Genomic DNA, 17,447 nt, shown 5'->3' with positions numbered 1-17,447 from the left:
TTGAACTTTCTCAGCCATTCTAGCTGAACTTGTGAACTAAGAATTTACGATACCTCTGGGTCAATCCTAATCCCAGGTCTGTGAGCATGGAGTAAACAAGGATACTTATCTCAGCTAACAACCTCTAACCCCATTAGATGTTCTGTTTGAATTAAGGCATCTTAATGACATGTATTTATGCTTGAAAAAAATATCTGTTTTCCCTTTTGATGTTGCATGTATATAGCGGTCTGTACCACCAGCCTGCAAACTAACAGGATATAAGCCCGACGAAGGCTGCAAGGCCGAAAGCTTGCTTATTTTTATTCATTTTTAGTTAGCCAATAAATGGTATCATACTGATTTAAAACTTCTTGTTTTTATATGCAATATTATCCTCTAAGGAAGCCAAGCCAAGCCTTACAAGTGATGAATAGAAGGGCATAACCATGGATTTTGAATAATTAATCTTATAATTAGAAAGCCTACCAAATTCCTGTAATTCCTTTTGCAGTACCACTAGGGAGATTAAGGGGTTCATGACCGATAATAACATGTTGTCTGCAAACAACAATAGCTTGTACCGTCCCCCCCCCCCTTCCCCCCCCCCCCCCCCCCCCCCCCATGCGAACCCACTTGTTCAGTTTGGCTTTTGCAGAAATAATTTTTGTGTTAATACTTCATCCTACTGCCAACTACTGAATCTGAGACAGCCTAAACGTTTTGGGTCCTATGGGAGAAAAGCGCTATAGAAATGTTATTGTTAGTATTGTTTAGTTGAAAGATGCAGAGGAAACTGCGGATGTGATGCATCCATTAACTGCACTGGTGATTTTTGGAGGACTGACCGACAGACCTGTGTGCAGGTCCCCAGACTATGAGGGATCAGAAATAGCATGATACACACCATCTTTCACAACAATCAGTTTAAAAGGATATCCGCATCAGAGATCCCTTTCTTGTGGAGAAGTGTAGTGGCAGGGCGAAGCTTGCCCAAAGTCAGAGCTGCCATCAGGAAGGTACAGCAAGCACTCCAGGAAGCAGGGGCGCCTTTAGCCATTTTGGCACTCCAGGCAAGAAAACCTGTGCCACCCCGAGGCCCCCCCCCCCCCCCCCCGCTGGCACCCGGCACCCCCGGTGACGTTGATCCCATTGTGCAAGCTGATCCCCTGCCTACCGCCTGAGGTCACGCATGCGTCAATTGTCGTCCCACCCTCCACATAGCAACACAGCTGACATGAGTGGTTGTACTGGTTGAACTCGATGGACGTATGTCTTTTTTCAACCAAAATAACTATGTAACTATGTAACTATGAGTGTGTGCAGGCCCAACACAAAACGGCAAGCATCATTTTAAAGTGTACCGGAACGAAAGCTCGGGTAAAAAATGAAATACTTACTTAAAGAGAAGGAAGCCTTAGGATCCTATTGAGGTTTTTCTTGGTGTTCTGATGTTCCATGTCTCTGATCGCGGCCCCGAAAGATTAGCGACAAGGCTCATCATATTGGGGCTGCGCACCTCCTCTTACTTCAGCGTGGCTGCACATTAGCCATGCAAGCAGGCCCATGCATGCGCAGTAATCTGGACAGGCAGGCTTTATGCTACTGTGCATGTGCAGCCGTGCTCGCATGGCTACTGCACGGCCACACATGTAACATAAGAGAAGCGCAGCCCCAATGTTGAGATAGGGCCACGCTCAGCAACGGGAGACATCGACCGAGGGAAGCCTCAATAGGATCCTGAGGCTTTCCTCTCTTTAGTTTAATAGCCTATTTTGAACCTGAGCTTCAGCTCAGGATCATTTTAAAGGATACCTTAGTATTGGGTGCCCGCAAGGGGCAGATTAGGGTCTAATCTGATGGGTAACAGTGACAGGTGGTGATAGAGGGTGATTGATGGGTAATTAGTGGGTGTTTAGAGAAGAGAACAGATGTAAACAATGCACTTGGGAGGTGATCTGACGACAGGTTTGCGGGCGATCTAATGGTGTGGGTGGGTGATCAGATTGCCCGCAAGGGGCAGGTTAGGGGCTGATTGATGGGTGGCAGTGACAGGGGGTGATTGATGGGTGGCAGTGACAGGGGGTGATTGATGGGTGATTGATAGGTGATTGACAGGTGATCAGTGAGTTATTACAGGGAAGAACAGATGTAAATAATGCACTGGCAAATTGATAAGGGGGGGTCTGAGGGCAATCTGAGCGTGTGGGCGGTTGATTGGGTGCCCGCAAGGGGCAGATTAGGGTCTAATCTGATGGGTAACAGTGACAGGGGGTGATTGATGGGTAATTAGTGGGTGTTTAGAGAAGAGAACAGATGTAAACAATGCACTTGGGAGGTGATCTAACGACAGGTTTGCGGGCGATCTAATGGTGTGGGTGGGTGATCAGATTGCCCGCAAGGGGCAGGTTAGGGGCTGATTGATGGGTGGCAGTGATGGGGTAATTGATGGGTGATAGGTGATTGGCAGGTGATTGACAGGTGATCAGTGGGTTATTACAGGGAAGAACAGATGTAATTAATGCACTGGCGAATTGATAAGGGGGGGTCTGAGGGCAATCTGAGCGTGTGGGCGGGTGATTGGGCGCCCGCAAGGGGCAGATATTAGGGTCTGATCTGATAGGTAACAGTGACAGGTGGTGATAGGGGGTGATTGATGGGTAATTAGTGGGTGTTTAGAGAAGAGAACAGATGTAAACAATACACTTGGGAGGTGATCTGACGACGGGTTTGCGGGCGATCTAATGGTGTGGGTGGGTGATCAGATTCCCCGCAAGGGGCAGGTTAGGGGCTGATTGATGGGTGGCAGTGACAGGGGGTGATTGATGGGTGATTGACAGGTGATTGACAGGTGATCAGGGGGGATAGATGCATACAGTACATGGGGGGGGGGGGGTCAGGGGAGAATCTGAGGGGTGGGGGGGTGATCAGGAGTCCCCAGGGGGCAGTCTAGGGAATTAAAAAAAATAGCGTTGACAGATAGTGACAGGGAGTGATTGATGGGTTATTAGAGGGGTGATTGGGTGCAAACAGTGGTCTGGGGGGTGGGCAGGGGGGGGTCTGAGGGGTGCTGTGGGCGATCAGGGGGGGGGGGGACAGATCAGTGTGTTTGGGTGCAGACTAGGGTGGCTGCAGCCTGCCCTGGTGGTCCCTCGGACACTGGGACCACCAGGGCAGGAGGCAGCCTGTATAATACACTTTGTATACATTACAAAGTGTATTATACACTTTGTAGCGGCGATCTCGGGGTTAACAACCCGCCGGCGCTTCTGAATGGCCGGCGGGTTGTCGTCGCGGGTGGGCGGAGACAGTTGCCGGGGGAAGCGCGCGTCATCAATGAAGCGATCGCTCCCCCGGCATGCCGAAAGGACGCAACGCCCTTGGGCGTATTGCGGTCCTTTCGGCGTTCACTTTGCCGTGGTTAATCTCTCCTTCTTTAACTTTTCCTGGAAAAACTGAGTTTGATTGGATATGGGAATTACCTAATATGGTAAATGGGCCCTAATTCCCATCAACTGTATTCGTGGGCTAATGCACCAGTACGTACTGCTCCTGATTATCAATTGGGTTATATGAGATATTGGGATAAAGAAAGCAATACTGTAACATCTTTTGAAAACTGGTCTAAAATATGGTCAAATATAGCAAAAACCTCAGTTTGTGTAACCTCAAAAGAGAATATCTATAAGATTTTGATGCTTTGGTATAGGACTCCGGAACGCCTGCACAGGTGCTATCCTTCGGTATCGCCCCTGTGCTGACACTCCAGTAGCCAGAGAGGTTCTATGTTTCACATACTTTGGAGCTGCCCTAAAATTCCAAGTTATTGGGATGTGATCTGGGAATGTTCTTTGTTATTCAAGGGATAATATATGTAGATATTATAATTTGACTGCCCCACTATAACGATTGGAGAGGTGGTCTATGGCTTGCACACTTTTCTTTTTTCTTCCTTCTTTTCTCTTCTCATTTTCTCTTTTCCTTTTTTTCTCTTGTCTTCTTTTATATCCTCTCTTCCTTTTCTTCTTTCTGGTTCTTTATGTTGGAAAAATGAAAGAAAAAAAAACCTTTTTAGAGAGCTGAGTAAAAAGCCTTTTTAAAAGCTGGTAATTGATATGTTTCAGCGACATCTGTTGGTTGGTTAAGCTTTTGATATGGTATGTTGATAGAGCCAATATCAGAGACAACTACTGTATGACGTGCATAGGACGTGATTCATGTTTGATGTTACATGTTTTCTTTTATGTACAAGCCATACACTTTGCATATTTTATGTATTATGTTTGTGCTTCTCAATAAAACTTTAAATTAAAAAAAAAGGTTTCATTTTTAGATATTGTTTTTGTTTTTCTAGGTCCAAATATGAAAACAGAGGTGAGCTGTCACCTAAACGGATTAAAGTAGAGGTAATACATTTGGCCAATCTGACTTTGATCTTTATGATGCTTTGTTTGTTTTTTATTTCTCATTCAAAATCTGCTTGCGCTTGGGTAATTTCCTCTGTACATTGTATATAGATGTATATGCCACCAGTTTGCTAGATGTGTCAAATGTAAAACTTTGTGATGATTCAGTAATGATCTCAAATAACAGAGCAGATGCACCATATAATAGAAAATTGCAATTTTTATTAAACAAAATATGGCACTTACAAATAGAACAGACGATAAGGATGCAGGGACTAGGGAAAAACAGTGTACATGGATAAAGAGAAACGGTTAAGGCAAAGAGTAATGGCAAATGGTTAATACTCAAAATGGGGAACTACAACAGGGGGCGTTGCTAGGGCCTTTGACCCGGGGCACCGGCCTGGAACCTGTTGCCATGGTGCCCCGGATCTATTGATTTGCAGGAGGGGGCACTGGGCGGAGCGGGGGGGGGGGGGAGCGGGCAGTTAAAAACTCACCTGTCTTCAGATCGCCACAGGCACAGCTTCCATGTGCTTCTGACTTCCTCCCCACGGCGTCCGTCGTCTTTGTGACAGCGGCAGCGCCCCCTGTGATGACATCACAGGGGGCGCTGTTACCAATGCGAGGGACGCCGCGGGGAGGAAGTCGGAAGCACATGGAAGCTGTGCCTGCGGCGATCTGAAGACAGGTGAGTTTTTAACTCACCGCTCCCCCCGCCGCTCCGCCCAGTGCCCATTCCTACACTAGGGGAAGCTACCTATCTAATCTACGCTGGGGGAACCTACCTATCTCATCTATACTGGGGCACGCTGCCTATCTAATCTACGCTGGGGGAACCTACCTATCTAATCTATCCTGGGGGAACCTACCTATCTAATCTACGCTGGGGCAACCTACCTATCTCATCTACACTGAGGGAACCTACCTATCTAATCTATACTGGGGGACGCTGCCTATCTAACCTATACTAAGGGAACCTACCTATCTAATCTATACTGGGGGAATCTACCTATATAATCTATACTGGAGGAACCTACCTATCTAATCTACACTGGGAGAAGCAACCTATATAACCTATACTGGGGAACCTACCTATCTTACCTACGCTGGGGGAACCTACCTATCTAACCTACGCTGGGGGAACCTACCTATCTAATCTACGCTGGGGGAACCTACCTATCTAACCAATACTGGGGGAACCTACCTATATAACCTATACTGAGGGAAGCTGCCTGTTATAATTTAAATAGGCCTCAGTTACTTGGCCTGAGTTGTATGTAAAAGGCTTGTCCGCAGTGTATGCCTTTAAAATCAATAGAGGTTTTGTGATGCAGGCAAAGGCATCTCAGGGTCTGCGTGTAGCAGAGGATACACGCAGATACTGAGAACATGTTCCTAAAAGAAGGCCATCGGCCTACTCTGACCTCCACGTACACCACAGGAACAGTAAACATCGACCATATTTACTAAACATCCACGTTCCTGCATTTAGGTCAAATGCCTCATTGATTATTAATCAAGTAGGTGGGTATGATGACACCACGAGTGGGTCCACCAATAATCTGGTCTAGGGGGTGGCGAAGATGATGTCATATTTAACTCTTTCCTAGTCGGTATTAAACCCGGAGGGAGCGATGGAGAGGGCATTCTGCTTCTTCCTTCCGCACTAGCTCGCAAGGCCGACTGGGACCTCTAAGCATGTTCTTCCTTTCTGTAATCTGATATAATGTCTGCTGTACATAGGTAGTCTAGATGTAACATAGAGTAGATACAAGAAGACCTGGGTATCTTCAGTAGGAAGATACTCACGCCGCTGTAACGCAACATGGAAGTCTGCTTTGCCAGGAGATGATAAACTGTATCTATCTGTATTTCTGTTACTTGAATAAATAACGTAAACCTTGAAGAAGCCTGAGGAAGTCTATCTCCTGCTTGCTGTGTGGAGAGTCAAGTGATCTCAATAGTCTGTGAGACGTAACTGTAAGAAGTTACTGGTGTCGAAGCAAGGTGATATAAGAACAGTTTATAACACTGCCTATATTATCTATACCGGGGGAAGCTGCCTATCTAATCTATACTGGGGGAAGCTGCCTATCTAACCTATACAGGGGGAAGCTGCCTATATAATCTATACAGGGATAAGCTGCCTATCTAACCTACACTGGGGCAAGCTGCCTATATAATCTATACTGGGGGAAGCTGCCTATCTAACCTACACTGGGTGAAGCTGCCTATCTAACCTACACTGGGGGAAGCATCCTATCTAACCTACACTGCGGGAAGCTGCCTATCTAACCTACACTGGGGAAAGCTGCCTATCTAACTTATACTGGGGAAACCTACTTATCTAACCTACACTGGGGAAAGCTGCCTATATAATCTATACTGGGGAAGCTTCCTATCTAACCTATGCTGAGGAAAGCTACCTATCTACAGCCAAGCAAAGCCCCAGGGCCCCAGCCCAGCAAAGCAGAGCCCTCAGCAAAGCAAACCCCCAGCCTAACAAAGCCTCCTGGTCCCAGCCCAGCAAAGCATACAGCCAAGCAAAGCCTAGTAAAGCCCCCAGCTCAGCAAAACCCTAAAATGCCCCCAGCAAATTGCCCAGCCCAGCAAAGCCCCAGCAAGTCACCTAGCAAAGCCAGGCCGGCTCAACATCACCGTCAGCCAGGCCGGCACAGCATCACCACCAGCCAGGCCAGCACAGCATCACCACCAGCCAAATACAGCACACAGGCCAGCCAGCCGAAGGCAAGACAGAAGCCAGGAGAGGGGCTTATACAGTGGGTTGCAAAAGTATTCGGCCCCCTTGAAGTTTTCCACATTTTGTCATATTACTGCCAAAAACATGAATCAATTTTATTGGAATTCCACATGAAAGACCAACACAAAGTGGTGTACACATGAGAAGTGGAACGAAAATCAAACATGATTCCAAACATTTTTTACAAATAAATAACTGCAAAGTGGTGTGTGCATAATTATTCTGCCCTCTTTGATCTGAGTGCAGTCAGCTGCCTATAGACATTGCCTGATGAGTGCTAATGGCTAAATAGAGTGCACCTGTGTGTAATCTAATGTTAGTACAAATACAGCTGCTCTGTGAGGGCCTCAGAGGTTGTCTAAGAGAATATTGGGAGCAACAACACCGTGAAGTCCAAGGAACACACAAGACCGGTCAGGGAACAAGTTATTGAGAAATTTAAAGCAGACTTAGGCTACAAAAAGATTTCCAAAGCCTTGAACATCCCACGGAGCACTGTTCAAGCGATCATTCAGAAATGGAAGGAGTATGGCACAACTGTACACCTACCAAGACAAGGCCGTCCACCTAAACTCACAGGCCGAACAAGGAGAGCGCTGATCAGAAATGCAGTCAAGAGGCCCATGGTGACTCTGGACGAGCTGCAGAGATCTACAGCTCAGGTGGGAGACTCTGTCCATAGGACAACTATTAGTCATGCACTGTACAAAGTTGGCCTTTATGGAAGAGTGGCAAGAAGAAAGGCATTGTTAACAGAATGCATTAGAAGTCCCAGTTGCAGTTTGCCACAAGCCATGTGGGGGACACAGCAACCATGTGGAAGAAGGTGCTCTGGTCAGATGAGACCAAAATGGAACTTTTTGGCCAAAATGCAAAACGCTATGTGTGGCAGAAAACTAACACTGCACATCACTCTGAACACACCATCCCCACTGTCAAATATGGTGGTGGCAACATCATGCTCGGTGGGGGCATCTCTTCAGCAGGGACAGGGAAGCTGGTCATAGTTGATGGGAAGATAGATGGAGCCAAATACAGTGCAAACTTGGAAGAAAACCTCTTGGAGACTGCAAAAGACTTGAGACTGGGGCGGAGGTTCACCTTCCAGCAGGACAATGACCCTAAACATAAAGCCAGGGCAACAATGGAATGGTTTAAAACAAAACATATCTATGTGTTAGAATGGCCCAGTCAAAGTCCAGATCTAAATCCAATCGAGAATATGTGGCAAGATCTGAAAACTGCTGTTCACAAACGCTGTCCATCTAATCTGACTGAGCTGGAGCTGTTTTGCAGAAGAAGAATGGGCAAGGATTTAATTCTCTAGATGTGCAAAGCTGGTAGAAACATACCCTAAAAGACTGGCAGCTGTAATTGCAGCAAAAGGTGGTTCTACAAAGTATTGACTCAGGGGGCCGAATAATTACGCACACCCCACTTTGCAGTTATTTATTTGTAAAAAATGTTTGGAATCATGTATGATTTTCGATCTACTTCTCACATATACACCACTTTGTATTGGTCTTTCACGTGGAATTCCAATAAAATTGATGCATGTTTGTGGCAGCAATGTGACAAAATGTGGAAAACTTCAAAGGGGCTGAATACTTTTGCAACCCACTGTATATGTGAAATACTGCCTATTGAATATATTTAAGTTACGCCACTGCTATGTTCAAGTACACCCCACCTATGACCACTCCCACTTTACACGGCATGGCCATGCCCATTTTTCGCCGCAGCACGCTACACGCGCCGCACACTTGTTCCCTCCTGGTGCCCAGGGGTGCCCCGGATCTCCCACGAACCTAGAAACGCCCCTAAACTACAGTAATGGGAAAGTACAATAGATACTCGCCTTAAAAATGCAACTGGTATAAACACCTTCTTACATATCAGATTATTTCCATACTACAATAAATGTTGAACCACTTTGTAACCTACAATCAATACTGTTGCAAAGGAACCCAATTTGATATTTGACCACTCTGTGAATTTATCTGGTTTGCTGCGTTCCTGCTATGCTCTTCGTTGATCTGTTTAGATGGAGAGCTGGCAGGAGTGTTGCTGTCACCCAGTAACAGCTCTAGGTATTGCAGGAAGAATCTTGGTTCTCACTAGGCTAATTATGATCCTGGTAAGCTTGTTGGCGTGCAGCCATTTTCTGCCTCAATTCACTCTGAGCTGATTATTTCCTTGGTGAGTTTAATTTACATGTGTTCTCTGATTGGTAGCTGCTCACTTACAGGGCTCTTTCTGTTTGATGAAGGGGAATAAGAGGCACCCAAAATAGGCGCCCAACAATTATGCCAAAGTTATAACTGATCCAAGCTTTGAAGCTCAGCTCAGTTATTACTTTGTCATGATTATTGGCCCAAGGTGAAGTAGACTTCATATTCCAGTTATCAACTCCATAAATATGGAATATGGCAATTGGTTTATATGACACTTATGTCCCCCCCCCCCCCCCTTTCCTCAAGTTCTCTATCCATGGCAAGCTTCATTGCTGTGAAGAAGCTCTAGTTCTGTGGTCTTTGCTGTATAGTCCCAGTAGCGGAGGGGCAACACAGAGTTGTTCCTTGACCCTAGCTACTAGGCCTGTATGGTTTGGTAAAGCATCATTAAGTTCCTAGTGGGGGGGGAGGCATAGGGAACCATGCTGTTTTACTGTTAAAGGCCGTTGGTGGAACAGTGAATAGTAGTGCAAGGAAATTTGGGCGCTGCTATACTGTCAATGTTATTTTATTGCTATCACAGATTTATAGCCGCAGATTTATAGCTTATTGCTGGGTAGTTTGAACTGATGTTATTCTCTCTACCTCTGGTAGATAGAATAGAGCCATATCAATCCCTGCCATGCACTGAGGAGGACCAAAAGTCCGAAACCGGCTATCTGCATGTGAAGTTGGTATGGCTCTGTAAAATTTAAAGCTATAGGCTTGCTAGACACCAGCAGGATGCTAGCCTGGCTTCAGAAAGAAAGGGTTGTTTGACCTCTGTACTCGACAGAGGGAGCAATCTTGGCAATACCAATGTAAAGTATAGGCAAAGTATGTTAGTTGGTGCTGCTCCTTTAAAAGCCACTCTGGGTGGTGAAGATATCTGTAAAGGACAAGGGGGGAAAAGGGCGGGGAGGGGGAGAGCGCACTCAATAGACAATTTGAGAAAACTGGCTAGCCAACCGTGGAATAATCTCACCTGAGATTCTTGCCGATTAGCCCATATGGGTTGGTCGGCTGAAGAGCTTTTGTCCCACTCAAAACCGGGGACCAGGTCTTTCCAGCGATCTTCCTCCACAAGATGTACTGGCACATATGCTCCTCCGTCCACTGAACTTCAGTCCTGGATCAGATGTATTTCCACTCCTCGCAGATGCTACCTACCTCGATAGGCGGCCGCATTTATGCATAGGAGTGTCTGCACAAAGGTGTCTTGGATGTGCAGGGGGGATCAGATTTGTGCCTATAATACTCCACGCAGCTCTGTATGCTTTACACTTGTAAGCCACAGGCTGCAGGAGCTCTTGGAGCCAGGAGCTTGCTCGGTTTGTGTGAGGGGTAATGGCTGGGAGAAATTCCACTCTGCTCTGCGTGTCTCGCACAAGCAAGCAGCAGGCAGCTGGAGAGAGGTTTGTAAGCTGACAAGCAGGTGCGTGGTAGAAAGGATAAAAGGTGGCTGCCATGTAGTGTAGTTAAAAGTATTTATTCTAATAAACAGCGATTCGTTTCCGAGAGCTCAACTCCCTTTCATCAGGCTAAAATATTGGTTACAGAGTAACAAGTTTTAAAAAATACATGTCACATGACACTGGGATTAAATTAGCCAACCCCCATCAGTATGCAAATGTGTTAATAGACCAAGACGCATAGCAGCTAAAGATAATGATCACCATCAGTGGGTAATACTCACAGGGAAAGGGGCATATAATAGATGTAGGACTCTATTTACAAGTGTAAATTTGAGCTCCGAAACTTGCAATGGGTTGTGAAATAGCAACTTGCAAACCAACTTCCAGCACAAAATTGCCATGGGAAATAGTAGGCCTTAGTTGTAATAGCTCACGACAGTGGCGTAGCTACAAACCTCTGGGCCCCGATGCGGAATCTGGATGTGCCCCCCCCCCCCAGCAATAACCGCCACACACATATCCGAATCCCTATAGCTGTGCATGGCATGGATATATCAATTCAGCTTTGCAGCAGCATGGGTGCCACGTTCAGTTTGCAGACATACGCAGCACCCAGAGGAAATAGGGCAATTAGTAGCAAGATGCCTTTAATTAAAAAAGATTACTATCAGTATAGGCATAGAATAAGATGCATACACACATTCAATTTTGATTGGTCAATCACTGACCAATTTTACCACTGCATGTAGTATGAGGGCAAAGAGACTTTGAATACTGTGAACAGAGCTGGGCTCTCATAATACGTAGAAGTAGTAAAATTGGCTATTCAAAATTGTATGTGTGTACCAGGCTTTACAGCCAATACTGTGCATACAATACAGCTGGTTTACAGTACAGGGACAGAGCAACACCTTATACTGTACATACTGAAGGTAACAGATCAGCACACACTGCAGCTAGTTTTCAATCAGTACAGGTACAGAGCAACACCTTATACTGTACATACTGGAGGTAGCAGGGATCAGCACACACTGCAGCTAGTTTACTGTCAGTACAGGCACAGAGCAACACCTTATACTGTACATACAGGAGGTAGCAGGGATCAGCACACCCTGCAGCTAGTTTACTGTCAGTACAGGCACAGAGCAACACCTTATACTGTACATACTGAAGGTAACAGATCAGCAAACACTGCAGCTAGTTTACTATCAGTACAGGCACAGAGTAACAGCTTATACTGTACATGCTGGAGGCAGCAGAGATCACCACACGCTGCAGTTAGTTTACCATCAGTACAGGCACAGAGTAACAGCTTATACTGCACATACTGGAGGTAGAAGAGATCAGTACACACTGCAGCTAGTTTACTATCAGTACAGGCACAGAGTCACAGCTTATACTGTACATGCTGGAGGCAGCAGAGATCACCACACGCTGCAGTTAGTTTACCATCAGAACAGGCACAGAGTAACAGCTTATACTGTACATACTGGAGGTAGAAGAGATCAGTACACACTGCAGCTAGTTTACTATCAGTACAGGCACAGAGTGACAGCTTATACTGTACATGCTGGAGGCAGCAGAGATCAGCACATTGCAGCTAGTTTACTATCAGTACAGGCACAGAGTAATAGCTTATACTGTACATACTGGAGGTAGCAGGGATCAGCACACGCTGCAGCTAGTTTACTATCAGAAATCAAAAATCAAATAGTGTTGCGCCTACCCACTATGCTGCAAGTTCTGTTAAGGGATCCCACTTCCTTTGTATTCAATTAATAAATAAAATAACAGACTGCGCTAAAAAGATTCTTTAATAAGATCAAAAATATAAAAATTATTCAATTGATCAAAAATTGATTGCCTGAAAAATTATGTGTATATATATATATACAAAGTTATAAATGTCCATAAAAACAAATAAAATGAAGTCATGTGAACCCCTTAAGGATTTAAAGTGCAAAAAGCAAGCTGATTTTCACTGGCCAACGAAATATTCACAGTATGTTGCTTGTAATAGATCCCAGGAATAGTTTCCAGTTGCATAAACATATAGTAAAGCTCAGTATTGCACTAACAATGGGTTCTGGGACTAATATCCCATACGAAGTGGTAGCAGGCTGCTTGAAACAAATGCTATTGCATCCTCATACGAATATCTCAAATGATGTGAGTGACGTAGAAACAAACAATGCATGTCATGATACGTCTCACCGTTCCAATTCCGTATGCATGTAATGGAGTGCTGTTGCGGGGAGCCGCTCAATCTCACCCGCCCCGGCCGGCAGCTAAGTGAGAGAGTCTGGACGAATGCTAGCGTCGGGCTGGATTAGCCCGGCTCCCTTATCTGGCGAAGGCAGTGTTGGCTGAGACCCTTGTCCGGAGATGAAGCTTCCGTGTAGTCAAGCGGTGCTAACAGCCGCGTAGTTTCACCACGCCTCCTTCCCCTCTAGTCTGTGACGTCACAATTGCAGCCACTGCTGACGTTTCGGGAGGAACGCCTCCCTTTCTCAAAGCTGGGCTGCAGAGGGGATCAGAGGCTCTTCTTATGAAGCTTTCCCCGTATACTGTTCTTAATCAAATGCATATAGATCCAAATCCTTATTTAGTCCATGGGGTATCAAGGAATTAAGATTAAATATCCACATAGTCTCTCTCCGGGACATTTCTAATAGATAGTCCCCACCTCTCCAGGGTCTACTGACTTGTTCTATTGCGCAATATTTCGTTCCCTTGGTTTTATAGTGGGCGCTAATATCCTGTTACGGGAGGATCCTTTACTTACCTCCATTTTACCAGAGAACCCCAGAATGATTTTTAGGAGAACAAAAAATCTGGGCGCCCACTATAAAACCAACTAGAATGAAGAAGAACAATGGGTACTTTAAGAAATGTGGGTTCTGCAGGGCCTGTCGGGAGTCCAATTTACCTGTGGAAAGGGTCTATGACATTACAGCAATGACAAGTAAAGAAATTTTCAAGATTAAAGATGTCACTAATTGTGACACAAAGGGAGTCATCTATTTGCTAACCTGTCCCTGCCAAAAACATTATGTGGGAAGAACAAAGCGTGCTCTGAAAGAAAGACTCAGTGAGCACTGTACAAATATTATAAAAGGGAATAAAAAACATCCCCTCTCAGAGCACTATAAGATATCACATGGATGTTCCTTTAAGGGAACGAAATATTGCGCAATAGAACAAGTCAGTAGACCCTGGAGAGGTGGGGACTATCTATTAGAAATGTCCCGGAGAGAGACTATGTGGATATTTAATCTTAATTCCTTGATACCCCATGGACTAAATAAGGATTTGGATCTATATGCATTTGATTAAGAACAGTATACGGGGAAAGCTTCATAAGAAGAGCCTCTGATCCCCTCTGCAGCCCAGCTTTGAGAAAGGGAGGCGTTCCTCCCGAAACGTCAGCAGTGGCTGCAATTGTGACGTCACAGACTAGAGGGGAAGGAGGCGTGGTGAAACTACGCGGCTGTTAGCACCGCTTGACTACACGGAAGCTTCATCTCCGGACAAGGGTCTCAGCCAACACTGCCTTCGCCAGATAAGGGAGCCGGGCTAATCCAGCCCGACGCTAGCATTCGTCCAGACTCTCTCACTTAGCTGCCGGCCGGGGCGGGTGAGATTGAGCGGCTCCCCGCAACAGCACTCCATTACATGCATACGGAATTGGAACGGTGAGACGTATCATGACATGCATTGTTTGTTTCTACGTCACTCACATCATTTGAGATATTCGTATGAGGATGCAATAGCATTTGTTTCAAGCAGCCTGCTACCACTTCGTATGGGATATTAGTCCCAGAACCCATTGTTAGTGCAATACTGAGCTTTACTATATGTTTATGCAACTGGAAACTATTCCTGGGATCTATTACAAGCAACATACTGTGAATATTTCGTTGGCCAGTGAAAATCAGCTTGCTTTTTGCACTTTAAATCCTTAAGGGGTTCACATGACTTCATTTTATTTGTTTTTATGGACATTTATAACTTTGTATATATATATACACATAATTTTTCAGGCAATCAATTTTTGATCAATTGAATAATTTTTATATTTTTGATCTTATTAAAGAATCTTTTTAGCGCAGTCTGTTATTTTATTTATTAGTTTACTATCAGTACAGGCACAGAGTAACAGCTTATACTGTACATACTAGAGGTAGCAGGGATCAGCACACGCTGCAGCTAGTTTACTATCAGTACAGGCACAGAGTAACAGCTTATACTGTACATACTGGAGGTAGCAGAGATCACCACACGCTGCAGTTAGTTTACCATCAGTACAGCCACAGAGTAACAGCTTATACTGTACATACTGGAGGTAGAAGAGATCAGTACACACTGCAGCTAGTTTACTATCAGTACAGGCACAGAGTAACAGCTTATACTGTACACGCTGGAGGTAGCAGAGATCAGCACGCACTGCCTCTAGTTTACTAGCAGTACAGGAACAGAATAACAGCTTATACTGTACACATTGAAAGTAGCAGAGATCAGCCCGAACCTAGTGCTGGGAATACACGGCTCGATTCTGAGCTGATAAGATGGCTCGATAGATAATTTCCGACACGTCCGATCGTTTTGCCGCTCGATTCTGCACTGAGGACATTGGAAAAAATAAGAAAAACAAGCGGAAAATAAGAGAATCGCCCACAGATTTGAGTGGCAAAAACGATTGGGCGCAGAATCGAGCCCCAGAATCAACCCGTGTATTCCCAGCATAAGGCCCGGCTCACACTTACGTTTAAAAACTTTGCTGCCAACGCACATATACATACACACACACTGCTGCTGAGTAGTGTGTAGATAGTGAGCAGGCTACAAGTGGCTGCCAGCCTGCCTACTCACCAACCATGGCTCATGCGTCTCTGACTGATGTATGACAAATGCGCCTGCCCACTTTTCACTAGAGCTGGATACAGAATACTGAAGAGGCTAGAAAACAGGTTTACTATAACAAAAGCTCTACATCACATTACATCAGGGTTCTCTATACCAGGCATTAGTCCCTTATTCTTATGGGCAGCACGGTGGCGCAGTGGTCAGCGCTCTCGCCTTGCAGCACTGGGTCCCCAATTCAAATTCTCCCTGTGTCTGTGTGGGTTTCCTCCGGATACTCCGGTTTCCTCCCACATCCCAAAAACAAAAAGATAATTTACTTCCCCCAAAAAATTGCCTCTAGACTATGATACATACACAGACATATGACTATGGTAGGGATTAGATTAGGAGTACGGCACTATGTAATATGTCGGCGCTATATAAATACTTAAATAAAATAAATGCTTATTATGGCACTTGGCTAGGACCCGGACACATAGTATACAATACCCAAATGTTTACTATATCTGAGTTTACTATAACGGTTGTTCCCCCAGGGACCCAGAGCCAGCTGGCAGACCTACCAAGTCTGACAACCTCCTTCCTAGTGGTCTCTGCTGAGTATTCACAGTGGAGTAAATTCACCTGTCTGGCCTGCGCACTCCTCCATCCCCCTATGTAGTGTTGGGCGAACAGTGTTTGCCACTGTTCGGGTTCTGCAGAACATCACCCTGTTCGGGTGATGTTCAAGTTCGGCCGAACACCTGATGGTGTTCGGCCAAACCGTTCGGCCACATGGCCGAACTAAGAGCGCATGGCCGAACGTTCCCCGAACGTTCGGCTAGCGCTGTGATTGGCCGAACGGGTCACGTGGTTCGGACCCGAACGCGCTCTGATTGGCCGAACGGTTCACGTGGTTCGGGCCCGAACGCGCTCTGATTGGCCGAACGGTCACGTGGTTCGGGTAAATAAATACCCGAACCACGTCATATCTCCGCCATTTGTCTGTGGGTTTAGCTTTGGGTAGGCAGGCAGGGTAGTTCTCTCTCCAGCCAGGCTAGCCAGGGTCCCCCCAGCCATTGTGTGTCGCTGCTGGGAACAGTAGTACACCGCTTGCTCAGCCACACTATATAGCATTGTGTTTACTACCACTCTGTGTACACCGCTCAGCCAGACTATATAGCATTGTGTTTACTGCCACTCTGTGTACACGGCTCAGCCAGACTATATAGCATTGTGTTTACTGCCACTCTGTGTACACGGCTCAGCCACACTATATAGCATTGTGTTTACTGCCACTCTGTGTACACCGCTCAGCCAGACTATATAGCATTGTTTACTGCCACTCTGTGTACACGGCTCAGCCACACTATATAGCATTGTGTTTACTGCCACTCTGTGTACACCGCTCAGCCAGACTATATAGCATTGTGTTTACTGCCACTCTGTGTACACGGCTCAGCCACACTATATAGCATTGTGTTTACTGCCACTCTGTGTACACCGCTCAGCCAGACTATATAGCATTGTGTTTACTGCCACTCTGTGTACAGGGCTCAGCCAGACTATATAGCATTGTTTACTGCCACTCTGTGTACACGGCTCAGCCACACTATATAGCATTGTTTACTGCCACTCTGTGTACACGGCTCAGCCACACTATATAGCATTGTGTTTACTGCCACTCTGTGTCTGCTGGGAACAGTAGTACACCGCTCGCTCAGCCACACTATATAGCATTGTGTTTATTGCCACTCTGTGTACACCGCTCAGCCACACTATATAGCATTGTGTTTACTGCCACTCTGTGTCTGCTGGGAACAGT

At 45.7% G+C, this 17,447-nt stretch overlaps 1 protein-coding gene across 7 annotated transcripts in view; it reads left to right on the top strand.

The window, feature by feature from the left end:
- NAB1 (NGFI-A binding protein 1) overlaps positions 1-17,447 on the top strand; it is a 317,129-nt gene that overhangs the window by 198,729 nt on the left and 100,953 nt on the right. For 6 of the 7 annotated variants that reach the window (XM_068244923.1, XM_068244921.1, XM_068244920.1 and 3 more), the window contains one exon: positions 4,334-4,385. In XM_068244923.1, coding sequence (XP_068101024.1) covers positions 4,334-4,385 — 52 coding nt within the window. The remainder of the gene's footprint in view (positions 1-4,333; positions 4,386-17,447) is intronic. The other variant, XM_068244922.1, reaches the window with a different exon arrangement.

This window comes from Hyperolius riggenbachi, chromosome 7, assembly GCF_040937935.1.
Source record: "Hyperolius riggenbachi isolate aHypRig1 chromosome 7, aHypRig1.pri, whole genome shotgun sequence".
NCBI classification, from domain to species: domain Eukaryota; kingdom Metazoa; phylum Chordata; class Amphibia; order Anura; family Hyperoliidae; genus Hyperolius; species Hyperolius riggenbachi.
This window is presented reverse-complemented; position numbering and strand designations above follow the sequence as displayed.